The sequence below is a fragment of the Capra hircus genome, chromosome 10, assembly GCF_001704415.2.
Source record: "Capra hircus breed San Clemente chromosome 10, ASM170441v1, whole genome shotgun sequence".
NCBI lineage: Eukaryota > Metazoa > Chordata > Mammalia > Artiodactyla > Bovidae > Capra > Capra hircus.
Window position 1 is genome coordinate 41,871,856 of NC_030817.1, and position 20,688 is coordinate 41,892,543.

The 20,688-nt window shown below is 44.3% G+C and overlaps 1 protein-coding gene across 2 annotated transcripts in view; it reads right to left on the reverse strand.

Moving 5' to 3' along the window:
- The window catches only part of SHC4 (SHC adaptor protein 4), a 131,260-nt gene extending 111,964 nt beyond the window's left edge, over positions 1 to 19,296 (reverse strand). Inside the window, exon 1 of one of the 2 annotated variants that reach the window (XM_005685801.3) lies at positions 18,299 to 19,296. In XM_005685801.3, the coding sequence (XP_005685858.2) occupies positions 18,299 to 18,883 (585 nt within the window). In that variant the 5' untranslated portion in view covers positions 18,884 to 19,296. The remainder of the gene's footprint in view (positions 1 to 18,298) is intronic. The other variant, XM_013967152.2, reaches the window with a different exon arrangement.

Sequence of the window (20,688 nt, forward strand, 5' to 3'; positions counted from 1 at the left end):
TTGGAGAGTCAGTACAATAGTATTCATTAAATGCTGTCTGCTTTTCAAGGGCAAGATAATGTTGTCAAGTTTAGTAGGAAAAAAAAGTAGAATGGAAAACATGCTCATTGATCACAACTATGCAACAAAGCATTTCCATGTGACAACAAAAAATTAGGGACCTTGAGACATATCAACAAACCAAGTTGCTGCACTGTTAACACACAATACTACAATACAACTCTGCTAACCGGCTACCACTTCACCAACTTGCTGCAGCCAGCAGGTTACTGGAATGTCTACATCTGCCGCCACCATTTGAACTGCGGACTCACCAAGAATCCCACTGTATTTGTTCCATACTTGCATATGGCAGCTGTCATTGCTATTGAAATCACATCATCCAAGTACATTAGATAGAATCACAGACTAGACGGACATGAATCTGAGCAAACTCTGGGAGATAGGCGAGGACAGAGGCGCCTGGCACACTACAGTCCATGAGGTCACAAAGAATAGGACATGACTTAGCAACTGAAAAACAACAGCAACAAGTAGATATTGAACAAAATAAAATACGAGTGTGGATTCTTTTTAAAAGGTTATAATTTCTCTAAGAGTTACATCAAAACTTTGGAAAGACTTTACGAAGGTAAGTTGCTTTTTTTTAAATCACATTAAATTAAATGTGGATAAGTCATGGCACCCCACTCCAGTACTCTTGCCTGGAAAATCCCATGGATGGAGGAGGCTGGCAGGCTGCAGTCCATGGGGTCGTGAAGTCGGACACGACTGAGCGACTTCACTTTCACTTTTCACTTTCATGCATTGGAGAAAGAAATGGCAACCCACTCCAGTGTTCTTGCCTGGAGAATCCCAAGGACGGGGCAGCCTGGTGGGGTCGCACAGGGTCAGACACGACTGATGCAACTTAGTAGTAGTAGCAGTAAGTCAATTCTAAAAGGATATTTTAAAAAATGAAACTGATTCTGTACTCAGAGTGCTTTGAAGACGTGTTTGAGAACTCATCACACTCTAAAGAAATTGAAAGAAGGAATGTAGATGATAAACTACGAGTTGAATTTATGCAAGAATGGTGAAAGGGGATATTAAGCATTGTATGTATAAAACAGAAAAAAGGCCTTGATTCAACAACACAAAAGCTTATTTACATAATTTTAACTTAAGGGTCAAAAGTATACAGTATATGAAATATTTCATCACAAAAGAGGCCTTCTACTACACATTAAAAAACACTTTACCACCCTCTAAAATTACCTAAAATCTCTCTGTTTTACTCAGACAATTGTCAGATAAGAGCACTCAATTGTTTAGCTTGACTAAGCGGCCAGATTCTCCCCTCAACTCCGCCTGGCAGCAGGACACCTCCCTCTTGTCTAGATGACTCTCCATGACTTCAAGTTCCATAAATCAGCAATGAAACCTCTCACCTTCCAACTCTGCTTCTCCTTCTGTGATTCCCCATGTCTTTTACTGGCATGTCCTCCCATCTCACCCTAAGCCTTTACCTTAACATTTTAGAGGTAAAAGGTTGGCTTGGAATCTGCCCTCCCTCTCTGCCTCTTTATCAGATGTTTCTTCCACAATGTCTCTACCAGCGTTTCTTTACTTCATTCCCTCTACCAAGACCCTCATATAGACACTTCTCACTTTGATTGCTGCTGGTGCTGCTGCTAAGTCACTTCAGTCGTGTCCGACTCTGTGCGACCCCACAGATGGCAGCCCACCAGGCTCTCCTGTCCCTGGGATTCTCCAGGAAAGAACACTGGAGTGGGTTGCCATTTCCTTCTCCAATGCATGAAAGTGAAAAGTGAAAGTGAAGTCGCTCAGTCGTGTCCGACTCTTAGCGACCCCATGGACTGCAGCCTACCAGGCTCCTCCATCCATGAGATTTTTCAGGCAAGAGTACTGGAGTGGGGTGCCACTGCAATAACCTTTGAAAGGGCTTCCCCACCTCCAGTCACTCCCTTCTCTAGCACAAATGAATCCTCATGCCTCCTTAAACATCTAAACTCCTTAGCCTGATATTTAATCTGGCTCAAATTTTACTATCCACTGATTTTTTTTTTCCAAAGCAGTCTCTCTCTAGCCAAACTGAAATCAGTGCTCTCCCTTGTACATAACCTATATTTCCTCATCTATGTCCCCTCCATCCAGAATATCCTTTTTAAAAAATAATCCCCATGGTTAGATTTCTATCCAACCTTAGGGACCATCTTAAATGCCATCTCCCCTGGGAGCCTTCTCTGACTACCCAAATAGAAGTTGTCTGCTTTTAAGAGTGCAGTACCCTGAAGTATCTATTTTCTCTACGTATATATGTTATATTATGATGATTCATCTCCTAATTTCAATTGAAAGCTACCGTTGTAGAGTTTCACAAAGTGTGTTTCATGAAATAGTTCCATAATAAGCTGATCATTAAGTTCGAAAATGCTGTCTCGTAGAGCATCCTCCTTAGAAATTGCAGTGGAGGTGGAGAAAGATGGAGGTGCACGGGAAACATCCTAAAGGTGGAATTGATCGGACTTGATAACTGAAGGCTGGGTGGAGTATGGCAGAGTATGTGGTCCTGACTTGGAAAGTGGGAGATGCTGCTTCCTGAGAAGGCAAGGGGAAAGAGTGGAGGTTTGGAGCACCCAACTCTATGCTTGGTTTGCAGCAGTTGAATGTGAATATCTTAGTGGAGATGGGGAATAAGAAGATAAAAGGCCAAACCATGGCTCTTTCTCAGTTCTCATCTTCCTTGAATCTTCTATGGGTTTGATACTCCTGTATCCAACCTCTCTCTCCTTGAAAATTTCTCCCCTCTCTCCCTAGAGGACCCTGTCATCTCTCTATCCTGCTCATCAAGGCCTGTTCTTCCTCTCCCTCCACAGAAGACTTCAATGTGGCATGCATCTCTCTGTTCTACACTTTGCTTTTGGTAGCCTCGTCCATTCCCTGGGCTTTGATGCCAACAACAACAGACCCTCTCCTCAGACCTAACTATCCCATTTTCTTCTGGAGATTTCCAGCTGGATGCTTTGAGGTCATCTTGAAGGCAGCACATGCTAAGTGGAATTCACCCCTGATGCCCAGACCTTTCCTTCCTAATCCTGTCCTGAGTGGGTCTCGCATCTTTCCTGGTTTCTATTGCCACTGCCTTTCTTCCCAACCCACTTCTCACGTGGGCTCCTGTTGGCTAGCCTCCCTTCTTCTGGGTCCTCTTTGAGCACTGCAGCCCATGTAATCTTTCCAAAACATAACTCCAAGTTTGCAATTCCCCTATTCAAAAATTATTCAACAGTTTTCTGTTGGAAAATCCAACTTCTTGGATACTATACAACTTTGTTATAGCACCAGCCCATGCTCTGATCTCCAGCACATACCTAACACATCATCCAACCAAGTCCAACTGTACTCTCTGTTTCTCAAAATATATCCTGCACTTTCCCACCTCCATGCCTCACCCTCTTTGCCTAGAATGGCCTAGAATGCTCTTCCTCCATCTCTGCCTATGGAAACCCCATCCATTCTCAAGACTCAGAAACCTTGTTTTCTACAATCATTTCGAATGGAAGGAGTCCCCTTTCCTCCCTGAATTCCCACACGGTTTGCTTGCGTCACTTTGGTGTCATCTATTAAGCACTGCCATATATTACAGGAATTTGTGTGGACACCTTTGTTCTCCTTTCCTTTCTGTAACCGCCACATACAAGATTACATCTTATTCACAGAAGGTAGTGAAAAGAGCCCTGGCCTGGGAGTAGGGAAACCTGAATTACAGTCCCTGCTCAGCAGCTGATGAGCTCTGTGACCTTGAATCACTTAACTCACTATGAAACAGTACTTTGTAGTCAACGTATCAGTCTGAGCCCTGCGTCCAGGGTTAAAGGAGTCATGCTGAGAAGACAGGACATGGAGAGACAATGCCTTTCAAGGTCCCAGAGTTGGCACTATGTTAAAAAAAAAAAAAAGGTTTGAATTATACATTTCACCATTCCCCAAAGAATGATTCACATAAATTATTCTCTGATGACATTGAGGGGAAAAATCTAATTTCTGGGGTTATACTTATAGGGCATATGCTTCCTGCTCAAGCTGCTTGCTTTCCAGCAGTTCTTTCCCTCTAACAAAAGGAAGTTTCCAACCCAAGACAGGCTCTGTTCTTAAAACCTACGTGTAAGTTATCTTTAAATTCTGAAGGTATTTCCCTATAGAAGTGAAGGTATCAGTAATGGTAGAAAACCCTGGTTAGGATACCAAGTCAGTCTACAAATGCCACTGAGCCCAGAAAGCACCTGAGTAAAGGTCAACTCTTTTGCCAGTGTGGACATATCTGATGTACAACTGAGTCATAACAACATAGGGCCCTTACTCTCATTCCCATCCTTTGAGATCCTGATATGGAAGCCACAGCAGTATTGTTTGGGCGGAGGTGAAAGTAAACTACAATTTTAGAGAATCTATGGATTTGAGAGAGACTAAAAGAGGAACTTCCATGGTGGTCCACTGGTTAAGACCATGTGCTCCCAATGAAGAGGGGCCTGGATTCTACCCCTGATAAGGGAACTAGATTCCCACATGTGGCAATGAAGATCAAAGACCATGCATACTGCAATTAAGGCCCAGCACAACCACATAAATAAATAACTAAATAATATTTTTAAAAAGAGAGAGAGGATAAAGGAGAAGGCCTGAGAAAGTTAGAAGTTACTTGGGTTAGATTTTTAGGAGTCAAATGCTGAATCAGATGTTGATTCTTTCCTTATTCACTATTACCTCCAAATGCACAGCCCAGGTTTATGCATTTCGTCCCTGTGACTCAGGATTTCTCAGCCTCAGTATTACTGACACATTGGGCCTGAATATTCTGTATTGTGGGGGCTGTCCTGAGCATTGTAGGGTGTTGAGCCACATCCCTGGCCTCTAGTCTCTGAAGGCCAGTACTTCCCCTCCCCTTCCCCTGTTATGACAACCAAACATGTCTCCAGGCATTGCCAAATGTCCCCTTAGTAGCAAAATCATCCCTGACTGAGAACCACTGTACCAGCTGGACTCAGCAGAGGTTCCCAAATTTTCTGTGCAGCAGAAGATCATAGTGGGTGTGTGAGTGTTGGCGTTCTGTCCCTCAGTCGTGTCTGACTCTTTTTGACCTCATGAACCATAGCCCACCAGGCTCCTCTGTCCATCAGATTTCCCAGGCAGGAATACCAGAGTGGGTTGCCATTTCCTTCTCCAATCATAGGGGGGGTTGTTTAAAATGCAGATTTCTGGGGCCCAGCCTCAGAGATTCTGAACCAGCAAATTCAGGATGGCTGGAGGGCAGGGGGATGGGGGGGGCGGGGGTTGGGGTAAGGTCAAAATTTTCACTTTTAACTAGTATTTTTAACTGATATAGTTGATGCTTGGCAAACTTTGAGAAATACTACAATGAAGATTTGATGAAGTAATAAATATTTTTCCAAAGGCAAATGCTTTTCCTTCTGCTGTACTGAAGGAAGAGGAATGCTGACTAGTAAAGAAATAGTAGGCAACTTTAGAGAAGAGGGCAAGCCTGCCCTGGTGAGCATCATAGGGAAAGGCTTAGGGAAGAAAGTTCTACCAGGGTGGCACTGCTGGCCAGGGGAAAGGATGCCAAGCTCAGTTTAGTCGCTCAGTCGTGTCCGACTCTTTGCGACCCCATGAATCGCAGCACACCAGGCCTCCTTGTCCATCACCATCTCCCAGAGTTCACTCAGACTCACGTCCATTGAGTCCGTGATGCTATCCAGCCATCTCATCCTTGGTCGTCCCCCTCTCCTCCTGCCCCCAATCCCTCCCAGCATCAGAGTCTTTTCCAATGAGTCAACTCTTCGCATCAGGTGGCCAAAGTACTGGAGTTTCAGCTTCACCATCATTCCTTCCAAAGAAATCCCAGGGTTGATCTCCTTCAGAATGGACTGGTTGGATCTCCTTGCAGTCCAAGGGACTCTCAAGAGTCTTCTCCAACACCACAGTTCAAAAGCATCAATTCTTCAGCGCTCAGTCTTCTTCACAGTCCAAGTCTCACATCCATACATGACCACTGGAAAAACCATAGCCTTGACTAGACGGACCTTAGTCGGCAAAGTAATGTCTCTACTTTTGAATATACTATCTAGGTTGGTCATAACTTTTCTTCCAAGGAGTAAGCGTCTTTTAATTTCATGGCTGCAGTCACCATCTGCAGTGATTTTGGAACCCAAAAAAATAATGTCTGACACTGTTTCCACTGTTTCCCCATCTATTTCCCATGAAGTGATGGGACCAGATGCCATGATCTTCGTTTTCTGAACGTTGAACTTTAAGCCAGCTTTTTCGCTCTCCTCTTTCACTTTCATCAGGAGGCTTTTTAGCTCCTCTTCACTTTCTGCCATAAGGGTGGTGTCATCTGCATATCTGAGGTTATTGATATTTCTCCCGGCAATCTTGATTCCAGCCTGTGTTTCTTCCAGTCCAGCGTTTCTCATGATGTACTCTGCATAGAAGTTAAATAAGCAGGGTGACAATATACAGCCTTGATGTACTCCTTTTCCTATTTGGAACCAGTCTGTTGTTCCATGTCCAGTTCTAACTGTTGCTTCCTGACCTGCATACAGATTTCTCAAGAGGCAGGTCAGGTGGTCTGGTATTCCCATCTCTTTCAGAATTTTCCACAGTTTATTGTGATCCACACAGTCAAAGGCTTTGGCATAGTCAATAAAGCAGAAATAGATGTTTTTCTGGAACTCTCTTGCTTTTAAAGGGAATGCTAAAAACAGCAAAATCGAAGCTAGTCTCTCCTTTTTTTTTTTTTTTTTTTTTGCCCAAAGGCACTCCTAGAACTTTGAAAGTTCATTCTTCTCCCCCGACCTGAGACTTACCATGTGACCAGCTCTGTGCTAATCTTTATCCATAAATTTTTTTTCACTTAATCCTCTCCCCAGCCATATGAGAAAGCTTTATCAACCTTCGACATTATTTCTCTGGGAAAATTCACCATCCCAAGAAATGATAACACAAACCAACTTTGCCTGACACATTTTCGCAAAATAGGAATGGCCTGCACTAGTCCTGGAGCCCCACTACTCTTGAAAACTCTGCAACTCTGTGAGGATGGGAAGAGAACCTCTGAGTGGAGAAGGCCGCATCCTGGTTTCCTGGGTCTTACCCATTCCCAATACTCCGTCCCACTGCATAAAAGAAAGAAGCCCCACTATGGTGCCCAGGAAGAGGACATTCTCAGCTTCTCTCCCAGGTATTCCAAAGTGGAAAATAAAAGACAATGTCACAGGTAGTTATGCAAACTCAGCCACCTTGCAGGAGAGGGGGGGTGGGTGGGGATCTGGACAGACAGGTGATGGAAGTGAGTGCAACTGATTGGGACTGTGGCTCAGTGCCCACCTCTGGTCATTTGTTAACATGTGGGATGGCTAGCCTAGTGCTGTCAGCTCTTCTAAGAAGCCAGAAAAATCCAGAGTTTTATATGAATGTTCTTGGTTTTTAAAATGTTGTACTGATCAAAAGAAAAATTTTTTTTCTAATTTGACCAGACAAAATGTGTCAGTAAACTGTTGATTTATGACCGCTGTGTTCCAGATTCTTTTCTGGGTAGGCACTGCCTGTACTCTGCATTCTTTTCCCTCCCTCCCTCCCTGTCTCAATCCCATGAACCTCCCACAGGTCACATGACTGCAGCTAGAGAGGCTGGATTCGCAGAAGGGGCTTCCAGAGAAGGTAAACATCCTAATGGCCAAAAGAAGGTCAAATGCTGGGGTGCTCCTGCCTTTAGGGAACCATCCACAAACAATGAACTGAAGGTAAGAGGCCTCTCCCCTATTTAGGGGCACAAATTAGAGCCCCTTGATTCATTATGTGATCCTGAGATTGGGGGACAAATAATGACCAAAATGGAAAATACTGTCAAACAAACAAGAGAGGGCTTAGTGTCGGATTTCATATGATTTTAAATATTTACAGTTTAAATATATATATACACACACATATTTTAATGACATCTCTTGTACATCTGTAGCCATGAAATTAAAAGACGCTTGCTCCTTGGAAGGAAAGTTGACCAACCTAGACAGCATATCAACAGAGAAGGCAATGGCACCCCACTCCAGTACTCTTGCCTGGAAAATCCCATGGACAGAGGAGCCTGGTGGGCTGCAGTCTATGGGGTCGCTAAGAGTCGGGCACCACTGAGCAACTTCACTTTCACTTTTCATTTTCATGCATTGGAGAAGGAAATGGCAACCCACTCCAGTATTCTTGCCTGGAGAATCCCAGGGACAGAGGAGCCTAGTGGGCTGCCATCTATGGGGCTGCACAGAGTCGGACACGACTGAAGCAACTTAGCAGTAGCAGCAGCAGACAGCATATTAAAAAGCAGAGACATTACTTTACCAACAATGGTCCATCTAGTCAAAGCTATGGTTTTTCCAGTAGTCGAGTATGGATGTGAGAGTTGGACTATAAAGAAACCTGAGCGCCAAAGAATTGATGCTTTTGAACTGTGGTGTTGGAGAAGACTCTTGAGAGTCCCCTGGACTGCAAGGAGATTCAACCAGTCCATCCTAAAGGAAATCAGTCCTGAATATTCATTGGAAGGACTGTTGCTGAAGCTGAAACTCCAGTACTTTGGCCACCTGATTCAAAGAACTGACTCATTGGAAAAGACCCTGATGCTGGGGAAAAATGGAAGGCGGGAGGAGAAGAGGACGACAGAGGATGAGATGGTTGGATGGCATCACTGACTCAACAGACATGGGTCTGAGTAAGCTCTGGGAGTTAGTGATGGACAGGGAAGCCTGGTGTGCTGCAGTCCATGGGGTCATAAAGAGTCAGACACAACTGAGTGACTGAACTGAACTTGTACATCTGAGTTTATGGTTGCAAATTTATACTTCCTTATCATCATTGCTACGCTATCAATAAATTCTCATATGATGCCCCCCAACAAATGTTTTCAAAAGTCCAGCTCTTTGAGGCCTCTTGACTTTCCCAAATATCCTTTCAGAAAACTCTGTTTCAGATGCAACCTTTTCATGTAGTAGCTACTTGTGCACAACACTGAGGCCTACATCTTTTGGTCACCATGATTTTGATACCTCATTGCAAAGCTGACCAGACCACCCTGAGATCCAAAGCGTATAACTGTTAGGAGAGGGGAAGAGACCCCAGCCACCTCATAACCTGGCTCTGAAGAAGACACTGTGACATGGCCTTGCCCCTTGAGCCCTGTGTATCTTCTGGATCACTCTCCTTATGGTGGGACTGTCACACTGGGAAACAGGGATGCTTCCATCTGACCCATGTGATGACACAGTATGGTACTAGCTTTAAAGTAACATGAAAGTGGAAGTGAGAGGAAAAGCCACATGTGCGAAATGACCCCAAGGGGTTTCAGAAGATGAATGAAATAAGGTCAGTCCATGCACGCTGTACAAGTCCTGGTCCAACATGGACACGTTGCCACCCACCGGGACCTCCATAGACAAAAGGGTAAAACTGGCAAAGCCAATGCGTTTTGGGCTTCTTTCCACTCTTCCTTGATCTCCTTTTCCTTCTCATTGCTTTTTAAAGGCTGTTTTCCTATCAGAAAAACATTTTTATTCTGGTCTTTAAAAAAGACATGTATTCAATATTTCAATCATGTAGATATGTTTGGCATAGCACATTTAGTTTGGGGAGTGAGGGAAAGTGAGGCAAGATAGGGGCAGAAAATAGAATGTTGGACATATACACTACTATATATAAAATAGATAACCAACAAGGACCTACTGTATACGCACAGACTACATTCATTATTTTATAATAAACGATAAAAAGCAGAGACATTACTTTGCCAACAAAGGTCCGTCTAGTCAAAGCTATGGTTTTTCCAGTGGTCACGTATGGATGTGAGAGTTGGACTGTGAAGAAAGCAGAGTGCCGAAGAATTGATGCTTTTAAACTGTGGTGTTGGAGAAGACTCTTGAGAGTCCCTTGGACTGCAGGGAGATACCATCAGTCCATTCTAAAGGAGATCAGTCCTGGGTGTTCATTGGAAGGACTGATGCTGAGGCTGAAACTCCAATACTTTGGCCACCTCATGCGAAGAGTTGACTCATTGGAAAAGACCCTGATGCTGGGAGGGATTGGGGGCAGGAGGAGAAGGGAACGATGGAGGATGAGATGGCTGGATAGCATCACTGACTCGATGGACATGAGTTTGAGTAAACTCCGGGAGTTGGTGATGTACAGGGAGGCCTGGCGTGCTGCGATTCATGGGGTTGCAAAGAGTCGGACATGACTGAGCTGAACTGATAAGAGAAAATAATTTGAAAAATAATATATATATAGATAGATCACTGTGTTGTACACAAGTTAAGATGACATTGTACATCAACTGTACTTCAATTTAAAAAAAAAAAGTGTTGTAGACAGAACTGTGCTTCCCTAGTGGCTCAGATGGTAAAGAATCCACCTGCAATGCAGGAGACCTGGGTTTGATCCCTGGGTTGGGAAGATCTCCTGGAGGAGGGCATGGAAACCCACTCTAGTATCCTTGCAAGGAAAATCCCCGTGGACAGAGGAGTCTGGTGGGCTGCAGTCCATGGGGTTGCAAAGAGTCGAACACACCTGAGTGACTAAGCACAGCACAGACAGAACTGGCAGTTCTTGTCTGGGTTCTACCACTAAGTTGCTGTGTGACTTGGGGCAAGTCATTTCACATCTCTGAGCCTCTTTCCTCAACTGCAAAATGAAGGTTTTGGATATGGTGATCTCTGAAATACTATCTTCCAACTAATGCTCTAGTGGTCAGGGGTGAGCAAGGACTGGTCAGATCAAGGGATATGTGCAGTTTTAAAGACAACAGGAACAATGGGTCAACTATGCCAGGATTTTCCTAACTTCTAGCAGAATCCAATTCTACATCTACTTCAAGAAACAGTAAGAAAATATAATACCTTCATTGCCAGAGAGTCAGTTTTAGCTGGAATTATTTCCTCCCATCTGTATGATGTCTCTTTTATCCACCAATAACTCCAAAGGGAAAAAAAAAAAAAGGGGGAAAACAGCAGAGGCAGAAAGCCACTTCCATTCACTGTGCACACACCACTAATCCACACAACCAAGGTCCCACGATTCTGCATAAACTGTAGGACAGTCTCTTCAAGGGTTCCCCAGGGTTAGGAATCTTCCACTTTCAAGGTTAGAGTTATTAGACTGCTGATGTGTGTGGCAGGGCCTTTTTCTTTTATCACATTTGCCCAGAGAAAACAGAGAAGGGTTAATTCCTGGTACTCCTACAGACCGTGGATTGGATGCCAAGCCCCAGCATGGCCCTGCTGGCTAGACCAAGTAAGCAAAGCCATGGTCCCAGAGTACTGGCCACCATCATTCACACTGGCCTGCCTCCTGGACCTGCCCACCCTCCACTCCTCCCTGGAATCCCATACTCAGATACTGTTCCACCTGACTCCTCTCTCACCATCTCTCTAAAATGTTGACCACCTGTATCCATGCTAGTGCAAGGTTTCTGCTTTACTGGTGAAGCCAGCTCAGCGTTAGCAAGAGGATGCGAAGGGCATTCTGTCTCCTCGCTATTGAGACAAAGGTGTGAAAAGTTACTTCCTTCAGAAAAGAGATCCTAATAGATTTCAGACAATGGGAAAGGGGACATGGGGTCTTAGGATCATAGATAGCATTCTGTTCACTTTTGCTTCAAATATAAGAAAATAAAGAAGTGAAATGACTCATCCCAGGTCACACAGCTGACTAGTGTCAGAGCCATTACTTTAACCTAGACCTCATGATTCCTAGACCAGTGCTCTCCTACAGAAGAGACAGTTGGGGCAGACGGAACATCATAGTACCATGGACCACATCTAGTGTGGACAATAGGCAATACTAGTCTATAGCCTCAGTATTAAGATACAACATTAGAAAAAGGAAGATGGATGGTGAGAACATACCATGAGATTTACAAAGGAAGTCAAAATATCGTATTTGCACCCAAAACTGATGAGCCCAATAGGCAAGAAAGTTTCTGTGGGCAAACACATTGCAATAAATGTTTTGGGGGAACTGTTATGGATTGAATTGCATAGCTCAAAAAGGTACGTTGAAGTCTTAACCCCCAAAACCATGAATGTGGCCTTACTTGAAAGTTGAGTCTTCACAGATGCAATCAAGTTAAGATGAAGTCATAATGGATTAGTGAGAGCCTTAATCCAATGACTGGTGTCCTTGGACACACAGAAGAGAAAGACATGTGAAGATGGAGGGAGAGACAAGAGTGATCCCTCTACAAGCCAAGTAATGCCAAGGATTGCTAGCAGCCACCAGAAACTAGAAGAGGCATTGAAGGATTCTCTCCTAGAGGCTTCAAGGGATCATGGCCCCGCAGAGAGCTTGATTTCAGACTTCTAGCCTCCAGAACCGAGAGAGAATAAATGTCTGTGGCTGTAAGCCATTTGGTCTGTGACACTTGTTACGGCAGCACTCAGATACTAATACAGTCTGTGGAAACAGCTGCACTGGGTGCAGCTGAGGTGAGGAGACTGAAATCACACAAATGAATGCAAGCAGGCAAGTTCTGTGGGTTGGTCCCATAAAAAGTTCTCCTGCCCAGTATGGTCCTTCATCTGTGCTACTCCACTTAGGAACCTGCGGGACTGCCTGACTTGCTTGGAGGTAAGGGGAGAGGGTGGGAAGAAGAGCACTGAAGTGAGATGAACCTGGATTTGAATCTTCAGTCTGCTATTTACTTACACTGTAAAGTGTAGGGTAGACAATACACTCTTTGAGTCTCGATGTCCTCACCCAGAGAAAACAGCCTTTCTCCGTGTTTTATTGTGAGAACTACTATGCTAACCTGTGGCAGTTCTGTCTGGGTTAGTTTCTTTGCCTCTGATTTATTTAGCCTCTGAACTAAGTTGTAGGCAATCTGGGAACTGGGTATGGGAAAGGAAACTAATATTTAAATACCTCCCACATGGAGAAAGGAGCTTTAGTGCCTGTAAATGCTGGTGTTGGGACTGCTATACATTATATATGAAAGTTGCTGACAGAGTAAATCCTAAGACTTCTCATCACAAAGAAATAGTTTTCCTTTTTCTTTTCTTTTCTTTTGTATCCATTAATATATGAGATGATGAATGTTCAGTAAACTTACTGTGGTAATCATTTCATGATGTATATAAATCAAATGCAGTATGCTGTACACTTTAACCTTATATAGTACTGTATGTCAATTATATCTCAGTAAGACTGGAAGAAGGAGAAAAATGCTGGTGATGGGGGCCTTCTAGGTCATTGAGAGCAATTCTCTCATTCTACACATGAGAGCACTGGTTGTGTTATATATCTTCCAGGCTCACCATACACAGACCATTTTGAGCACCTGGGAGACCTCCACATGAATGTTTGTTGCTAGACAAAGTGAATTGGAAAGACTTCATAAAAAACTGAAATGTAATGTTATGGTGGGAACAAATGTCACCATGTGGCCACATTTAACAGACCTCACCCACCTCACTACTTTGCTCAGACCCAGTCTGGCTGTCCATTTCTAATTTGGTATCTCTCAAAGAATGGTTTGCTAGACCGCTTTTCTTGAGAAACCTTCAGGCAGTTTAAGGTCTGAGCTTGAATAAAAGTTATTCAAAATAGTTTCCTGGGATTCATAAAGTATTCTCAGCTGTATAACTGATTTTATATCATAAGATCAAAAAAAGAGTCATTTTTAAAAGAATATCTAACCTAAAGACAACTCTAACCTAGAATAGATGGCAAATTAAGTACTTATTGTGAAGGCAAAAGACACAAGACAACAAAATTAAAAGGAGCTCCAACTATGCCATTTTTATACAAAAAAGAAATACAATATCCTCCGTCTCCAGCCAACTAACTGCCTTTCTTACTTGCCCTGCTTTAATGTTCTCTGGCACTCAATACACATGACCTATTATATTTACTTACACATACATATTTACTGGTTTGTTCAATCATGACTCAGCTTCCCTCACTGGAATGTAAGTTCCATGAGGGTTCAGATCTGGTCTCTTAATCCACTGATCTGTCCCTAAGGCTTGGAATAGTTCCTGTCACACATCTGGGCCACAGCACATATTTTCTCAACAGAGAAGAGGATGAATGAAACAGGTTTGGGAAGGAGAGGAGCACTCACATGATGTGGATAAGAAGGTAGAATATGTGGCTGTCTTCTGCCTGAAAGAGTCCCCCTGTGTCCACCAGCCATCAAGAACAGCTCTTAGAATGGCTATTATCCAAAGGGAAATAAACAGTGTTGGTGAGGATGTAGAGAAAAGGGAACTCTCATCCAGTGTTGGTGGGAATGAAAACTGGTACAGTCACAATGGAAACCAGTAAGGAGGTTCCTCAAAAATTTAAAGACAGAACTACTATACAATCCAATAATGCCACTTTCAGGTATTTCTCCAAAGAATTCAAAACACTAACTCAAAAAGATGTATGCACTGCTAAGCTCATCACAGCACTATTTACATTAGCCAAGGTATAGAAACAAACTAAGTGCCCATCAATGGATGAGCAGATAAAGAAGATGTGAAATATATATATATATATATATATGGCTTCCCAGGTAGTGCTAGTGGTAAAGAATCTTCCTGCCAATGCAGGAGACAGATGTAAGTTCATTCCCTGGGTCAGAAAGATCCCCTGGAGGAGGGCACAGCAACCCACTCTAGTATTCTTGCCCAGAGAATCCCCATGGACTGGGGAGCCTGGTGGGCTACAGTCCATAGGGTCACAAAGAGTCAGATATGACTGAAGCAACTTAGCATGCATGCATATATATATATTATATATATATATACATATAATATATATATACACACACAATGGAATATTAGCCATAAAAAAGAATTGCAACAATATGGATGGACCTTAAGAGTATTATGCTAAGTGAAATAAGTCAGACAGAGAAGCCGAATACCATATAACTTCATTCATATGTGGAATATAAAAACCAAAATAAATAAAGCAAAACAACATGTAGATACAGAGGATATAGTAGAGGTTATCAGAGGGGAAGGGGCAGGGGTGAAACGGCTTTGTAAAGGGGTCAACTCTATGGTGAAAGATGGAAACTAAACTTTTGGTGGTGAGCCCATTGTAGTGTATACAGAAGTAGAAATGTAATGTTGTACACGTAAAACTTATAAACAGGTGTTATCGTACTAAAATAGATTCTTCAAAAAGAGTATCTCTCTCACTTCTCTACTCTGATTCCATCATCATTAAGAGACCTTTGATTTAACTCTTCCTATGCACATTTTTCTGCAGATGAGATCACAATTTTGGTTTCCTCGGCACAATAATTTTCACTATAAATTAACAGGTTGGCATTTCATCTTTTAAAATGAGTGCACATCACATCTAAAAGAATTTTGAGCAGAATCTCAACCAGGATGAACACCTGTGGGGAAAGGAGCAAAGACTGGGGCACACAGGGCAACTGGATTCTGCCGCTAACTCTTCTTTTGACTCACCTGTGTGGCCGTAAAAAAGAAATCACTTCTCTAGTCTTCAGTTTCTTCATAGAGGCATTGAGCTTGATAAATTTTGAGTTCCTTCCATCTTTCAAAGCTAGGGTTTTATAAAAATTAATAAATTATGGTTTTCCATGTATTTTTTACTTCCTAAAAGAGGTGTTCACTGGTGTTTCATGTCACTGTCTATTGGCAACAGTGTGACTCACATAGATCATGAGGTCAGCACTTTTCCTAGGATCCATCATTATCACCAGGAAAAAGACAGATGGCATCCTCATTAAAAATCTAAAATGCCACTGGAGACACTCCCTAGGGAAATGGAGATCACACAGCAACTTCTTTCACATTAGAAATTGTACATGTGTATGGGTGTGGGGAGGCGGACGGAAGTACAAGAGGGAAGGAAAGGCAAAGCAGAAGACAGAGGATGTCCAGGTGATGGGAAGGCAGGTGCCGAGCATGGGGTAGGAGAATCACATTCTCCCATTAGAGCCTGGAGGATACTTCAGTTCAGTTCAGTTCAGTTCAGTTCAGTTGCTCAGTCGTGTCCGACTCTTTGCGACCCCATGAATCGCAGCACGCCAGGCCCCCCTGTCCATCACCAACTCCCGGAGTTCACTCAGACTCACATCCATCAAGTACCCACAAACTTTTAGTTGATACGTGAAACTATTTCCATGATGAGCTGTGTCACCGTCAGGGAGGATAAGAGCTGAGTGTCCTATAAATGTATCTTCCTTGGAGGTTTTTGTTATCAATTCACCAAGGCTGCCCCTAGCCTGCTTTCCCTGTAACCCTTTCAGCATTCATCATTTAACGTTCTTTGAGATCTTAATTGTGTGTGATACAGTTATTGGGCTATCTCTCAAATGTCTACTTTCAGATCAAACTTCTCACAAGAGTGCTTGTCTTACACAACTGCTACCTACAAATTAGAACCAGTTAATATCATTACTTTAAACATAATGTGACCCTGTTCCCAACTCATTCTATCACTAACATCGCTAATCCCACTGGGAAGCTTACATCTGAAGTTATCTTTCATTCCTCACAACTCTATCAATAATCATCCACAGCCACTATAAATAGCAATAAACACACTCAGCAGTCTACTCACTGCTCAATAAATGTTCACCCATCTATTATTTGTATGATGATCCGAAATGATCTGCTCTGTCATCGAAGACTGTTGAGGTTCTTTTCACAGAGACTCATATTCATCTGTTTTCTCTCATCTTCACATTAATCCATGTTACCATCCCTGGTGCCTAAACTAGAGTATCTTTCTTATCAACCTCCCAATTGCTCATTTTTCCCTGCTTCACAAATAAATTCACAAAGTGGTCTTTTTGAAACCACCTTCATCAGGTTGTAGTTGATTTATAAACTTATGAAGGTTCCTGTTTACCAGTCAGAGTGTTACAAACTCCCTATTTGGGCATTAAGAGCTTTGGTCAGCTGCTCCCTCCCTGCCAAGCTACCCAAGATCTGTCTGTAATTTGCCTTATTTTACTCATATTTGTTTGAGCATCAGCTATGTGCCAGCCATGCTCTCTACCACCAGCTACCCTCCAGCATTCCCTCTCTTCTCAGTTAAGCCCAGCATGATGCTCCCCTGCAGTAACCACAGTGGTATCTGCCTTTGGACTTTGCTCCAATTCATGCGCTGCCAGGAATCTCCTGCTTTCTGCCAATAAAGATCTGATAGGTCTTCCAAGATGCACCTTCCCCTGAGGGTTCCCCTATGAATGAATCCCAGACCACAACAACCTTCCCCTTTTCCTGAATTCCCTCAGCATCTCACACCAGATATATGTTGCTAAATATTGTTCTATTATTTCACCTGTATTTGTTGGTTTCCCTGATTGAAATTGTGAGCTCTAGAAGAACAGAAGTCAAATCTTCTTTTACTCGGATATGGAATAGAAAAGGGCAGATGCAAGGCCAATAAGGGCCTTGATTTTGCACATGGCTCATGGACAAGGCCCCATGGCCACAGCGTAGGCAATAAAGACAAAAAAATGTGCACCAAAGACCTAATGCTACCTCCTAACACAAGATTAGAGATTCACCCATGTTTGGAGAAATGTTTGTTAAATGCTGAATTAGATTTTTAAAAACAATTCAGGTCCCTTATACACTATGTATTCCTCCAGCACAAAAATCTCTACTGAAATACAATGGCCAGTATAATTTACTGAGTCTTAATCACTAATTAGATTTGAAATTCTTGACTCTTCCTGTACAGAATCCTCAGTCCAGCAGGGACACCTCAGCTTTCTCTATGAGCGGTTGCCCCTACCCTTGGCAACTACCTACACTAACATGCAGCACCAGTTCGTGCCCTTGAACCAAAAGTCATGTGATTTCAGTACAGGCCAGATATTTGTAGGGAAACCTATAAGACCACCTTCCCTTCTCCGCCCCCTCCAGCTACACAATGTCTTAGGTGCTTGCATGCTAAGTCTGCTTCAGTCATGTCTGACTCTTTGGGACCCTATGCATGGACTGTAGCCTGCCAGGCTCCTCTGTCCATAGGATTTTCTAGGCAAGAACACTAGAGTGGGTTGTCAAGCTCTCCTTCATGGGATCTTCCCTACCCAGGGATCTGAACCTGTGTCCTTTAGGTCTCCTGCACTGGTAGGTGGGTTCTTTACCACTAGCGCCACCTGGAAAGCCCCATGGTGACTTCTCCAAATCTAAAACTCGGCCGGATGATGCGCAGCCCCTTTCAGAAAGCAGAGAATATGACCCTTGCAGAAGGAGTGCAGAGAGGGAAACAGACTTACCCTCACATAGTAGTTCATGCCCAGCCCCAGCAGATGCTGCACAGAGTGTCTGTCCTGTCTGTTCCGGGGGGCTGGTTCCCCAGGGCCGGGAAGTGGGCAGGCGTCAGGAGTTAAAGAGGTCGCCCTGTGCCCCAGGGGGTCCCGCTGAGGCGGAGGTGCTGGCACGGCCCTATTGAAACTGGTTTCAGGGGAAGCCGGGCTGCTGGGAGCCGGGTCCTGGCTTTCCTGGAGCTTGAGTCGTGGTACCTCTTTGGTACCCAAACAAAAGTTTTTCAGACTCAGCAAGGTGGCTGGGTTGGCCAGCTTTACGCTGGCCATGCGAGGGATCAAGGTGCACAATGGGGTGGGGCTCTCCTGGGAGGCCAAGGCAGCGTCTTCAGCGGGCAGGTGTGGTGCCAGGGTGGGGTAAGGAGGCTGCGGAGAGCCCTTGCTCCCGGTCGAGCCTCCCGGGCTGCCTTCGTCCAAGGACGTGATGGACTCATTCCGAAAGCGGCTGTACTTGGCCCTGTGCAGCATCCCGGGGTGCCCGAAGAGTCCTACATACAGCACGAGTCCGGCCAGGCTGTCCTGACCGCGTTCTCGCATAGCCTTGGCAGTGCTGAAACAGGATACTGTTGCATAAATCGCCTCGCCGTCTGCCAGATAAACGGAACGGGAAACAAATGCCTCAATGCCCCGTGCAACTTGCGGCAGCCACCTCTCCAACTCCGCTCTCGCGCTCGCCCGCCTCGGCTCCGGGTCCTCGAGGGTAACAGCCCAGGGGAAAACGCCTACCCAGCTGATTTCGGTGCAGTCTGTGGCCCAGCGGCAGCACCCGGTGTTCTCGTCGGGGATTCCTTGCTGGGAAAGCTTGGACCCAGCCTCGCGGCGGCGAGGATCGCTCACCTCCTACTCTTGGGCACGGAACCCGGCGGAGAACCAGCCAGCCGGTCCCGCCGCGTCGCTGGCGGTGCGGGAGCCTTGCAGAAATATTTAGCGCCCCCCACCCCCATCCTCCCTTCTGCACACAGGAACTTTCAAACCTGCTCCCTCCGGTTCCCACAGGGCGGGGCAATGTCTGGCCTATTAACCCTTTATTTGTTCCAGTGATTGTTCGTTAAAAAAAAAAAAAAAAGAGGGGGGGTGGGGTGGGTAGGAAATGTCTATATGAGCCAAAGGCCCTTCTGCCTGAGTTCGTTTCTCCTGATGGCTGCCCTCTCTTGGAAGATCTTGTCTTGCATCCCATCTGGGCCACAAGCCAGCAGTACTAGTGACAGGCGCTCCTCCGCATTATTTCTCTGACTTGTGGTCCTTCCGTGTTCCTCAGATCCCCTCCCAGCCTGCCCACCCTGGCTCGGAGCTTCCCTCCCTCCCCGACTCCTCTCAGAGCTTTCAGATGCCTCTCTGCAACAGAAGGCTGAAATGTGCAGGATGATACGCAGCGTGTTGAAATTTTTATGAATGAACTTTGCTGAATGAATTTCTCTCTGTGTGTGCAAGCTAATAAATCTGTGAATGAAGCTGAGAATAGCTGTAATTGACTGATGGTCTCAGGGGTGTTTGGTTTTTATCCAATCAAAGGGCAGCTTGATGACTCATGCACCATAAATATACTAAACTAGTAGCCAGGAGAAATAAAGCTGGAGGAAGAAAAGGGAGAGATTTTATTCTGTGATAACAATGAAGGGGTTAAAGGGTAAAGCAATCTTTAGTATAAGTCATCAGTAAGCTGGGCAGCAGGTTAAAATGTCCATTTTCTTTTTTGCTGAGATAGCTGGGAAAGCCAAGCAGAAGAACTAAAAATTAGATCCATTGTTCCACGGATATTAGAACATATGGTACACAACTCCTGTGGGAAGCCCCATGATGCATTCTTCTTAGAAACATAGTTCTTTTTTTATTGATTGCTGGTTCCATCTCCCTCTGGTGCAACTTCCAGTACCTATCAAATGCATTCTGAAGACATGATGACAACTGCAAGAGACTTAGCACACACCAGCCAGGAAAGGAGCTGAGAAAGGGGAATGCAGGTTCTTTCTGGAATGGAGAAGAGGAAAGTGCTGAAACACTGAGAGGATGTGGAAAGCACATATCAGAAGGGGGAAGAAAATCTCAGCTGAAAGTTACATTTCTTGGTGGGCCAAGGCTCTTGCATCTGAAATTGCTCATTAATTCAAAAATTAAAACCAATCGGCTGCCCCTGGAGTCAGGGACACCACCTTCACTGTTTTCCTGCCCACAAGGCTGCATTAGGCGCGTGTATATTTATGACTCTGATGGCCTGAACTCCTTTGAGATCCAGACACAGAATTAAATGGTAACTCCTGACCAGCTAAAAATGCATCCTTCCTGACTTCCTGCTCCCCTCCCCCAGCTCGCCCCAGAAATTCTGCCCCTTTTCACGTCCTGTC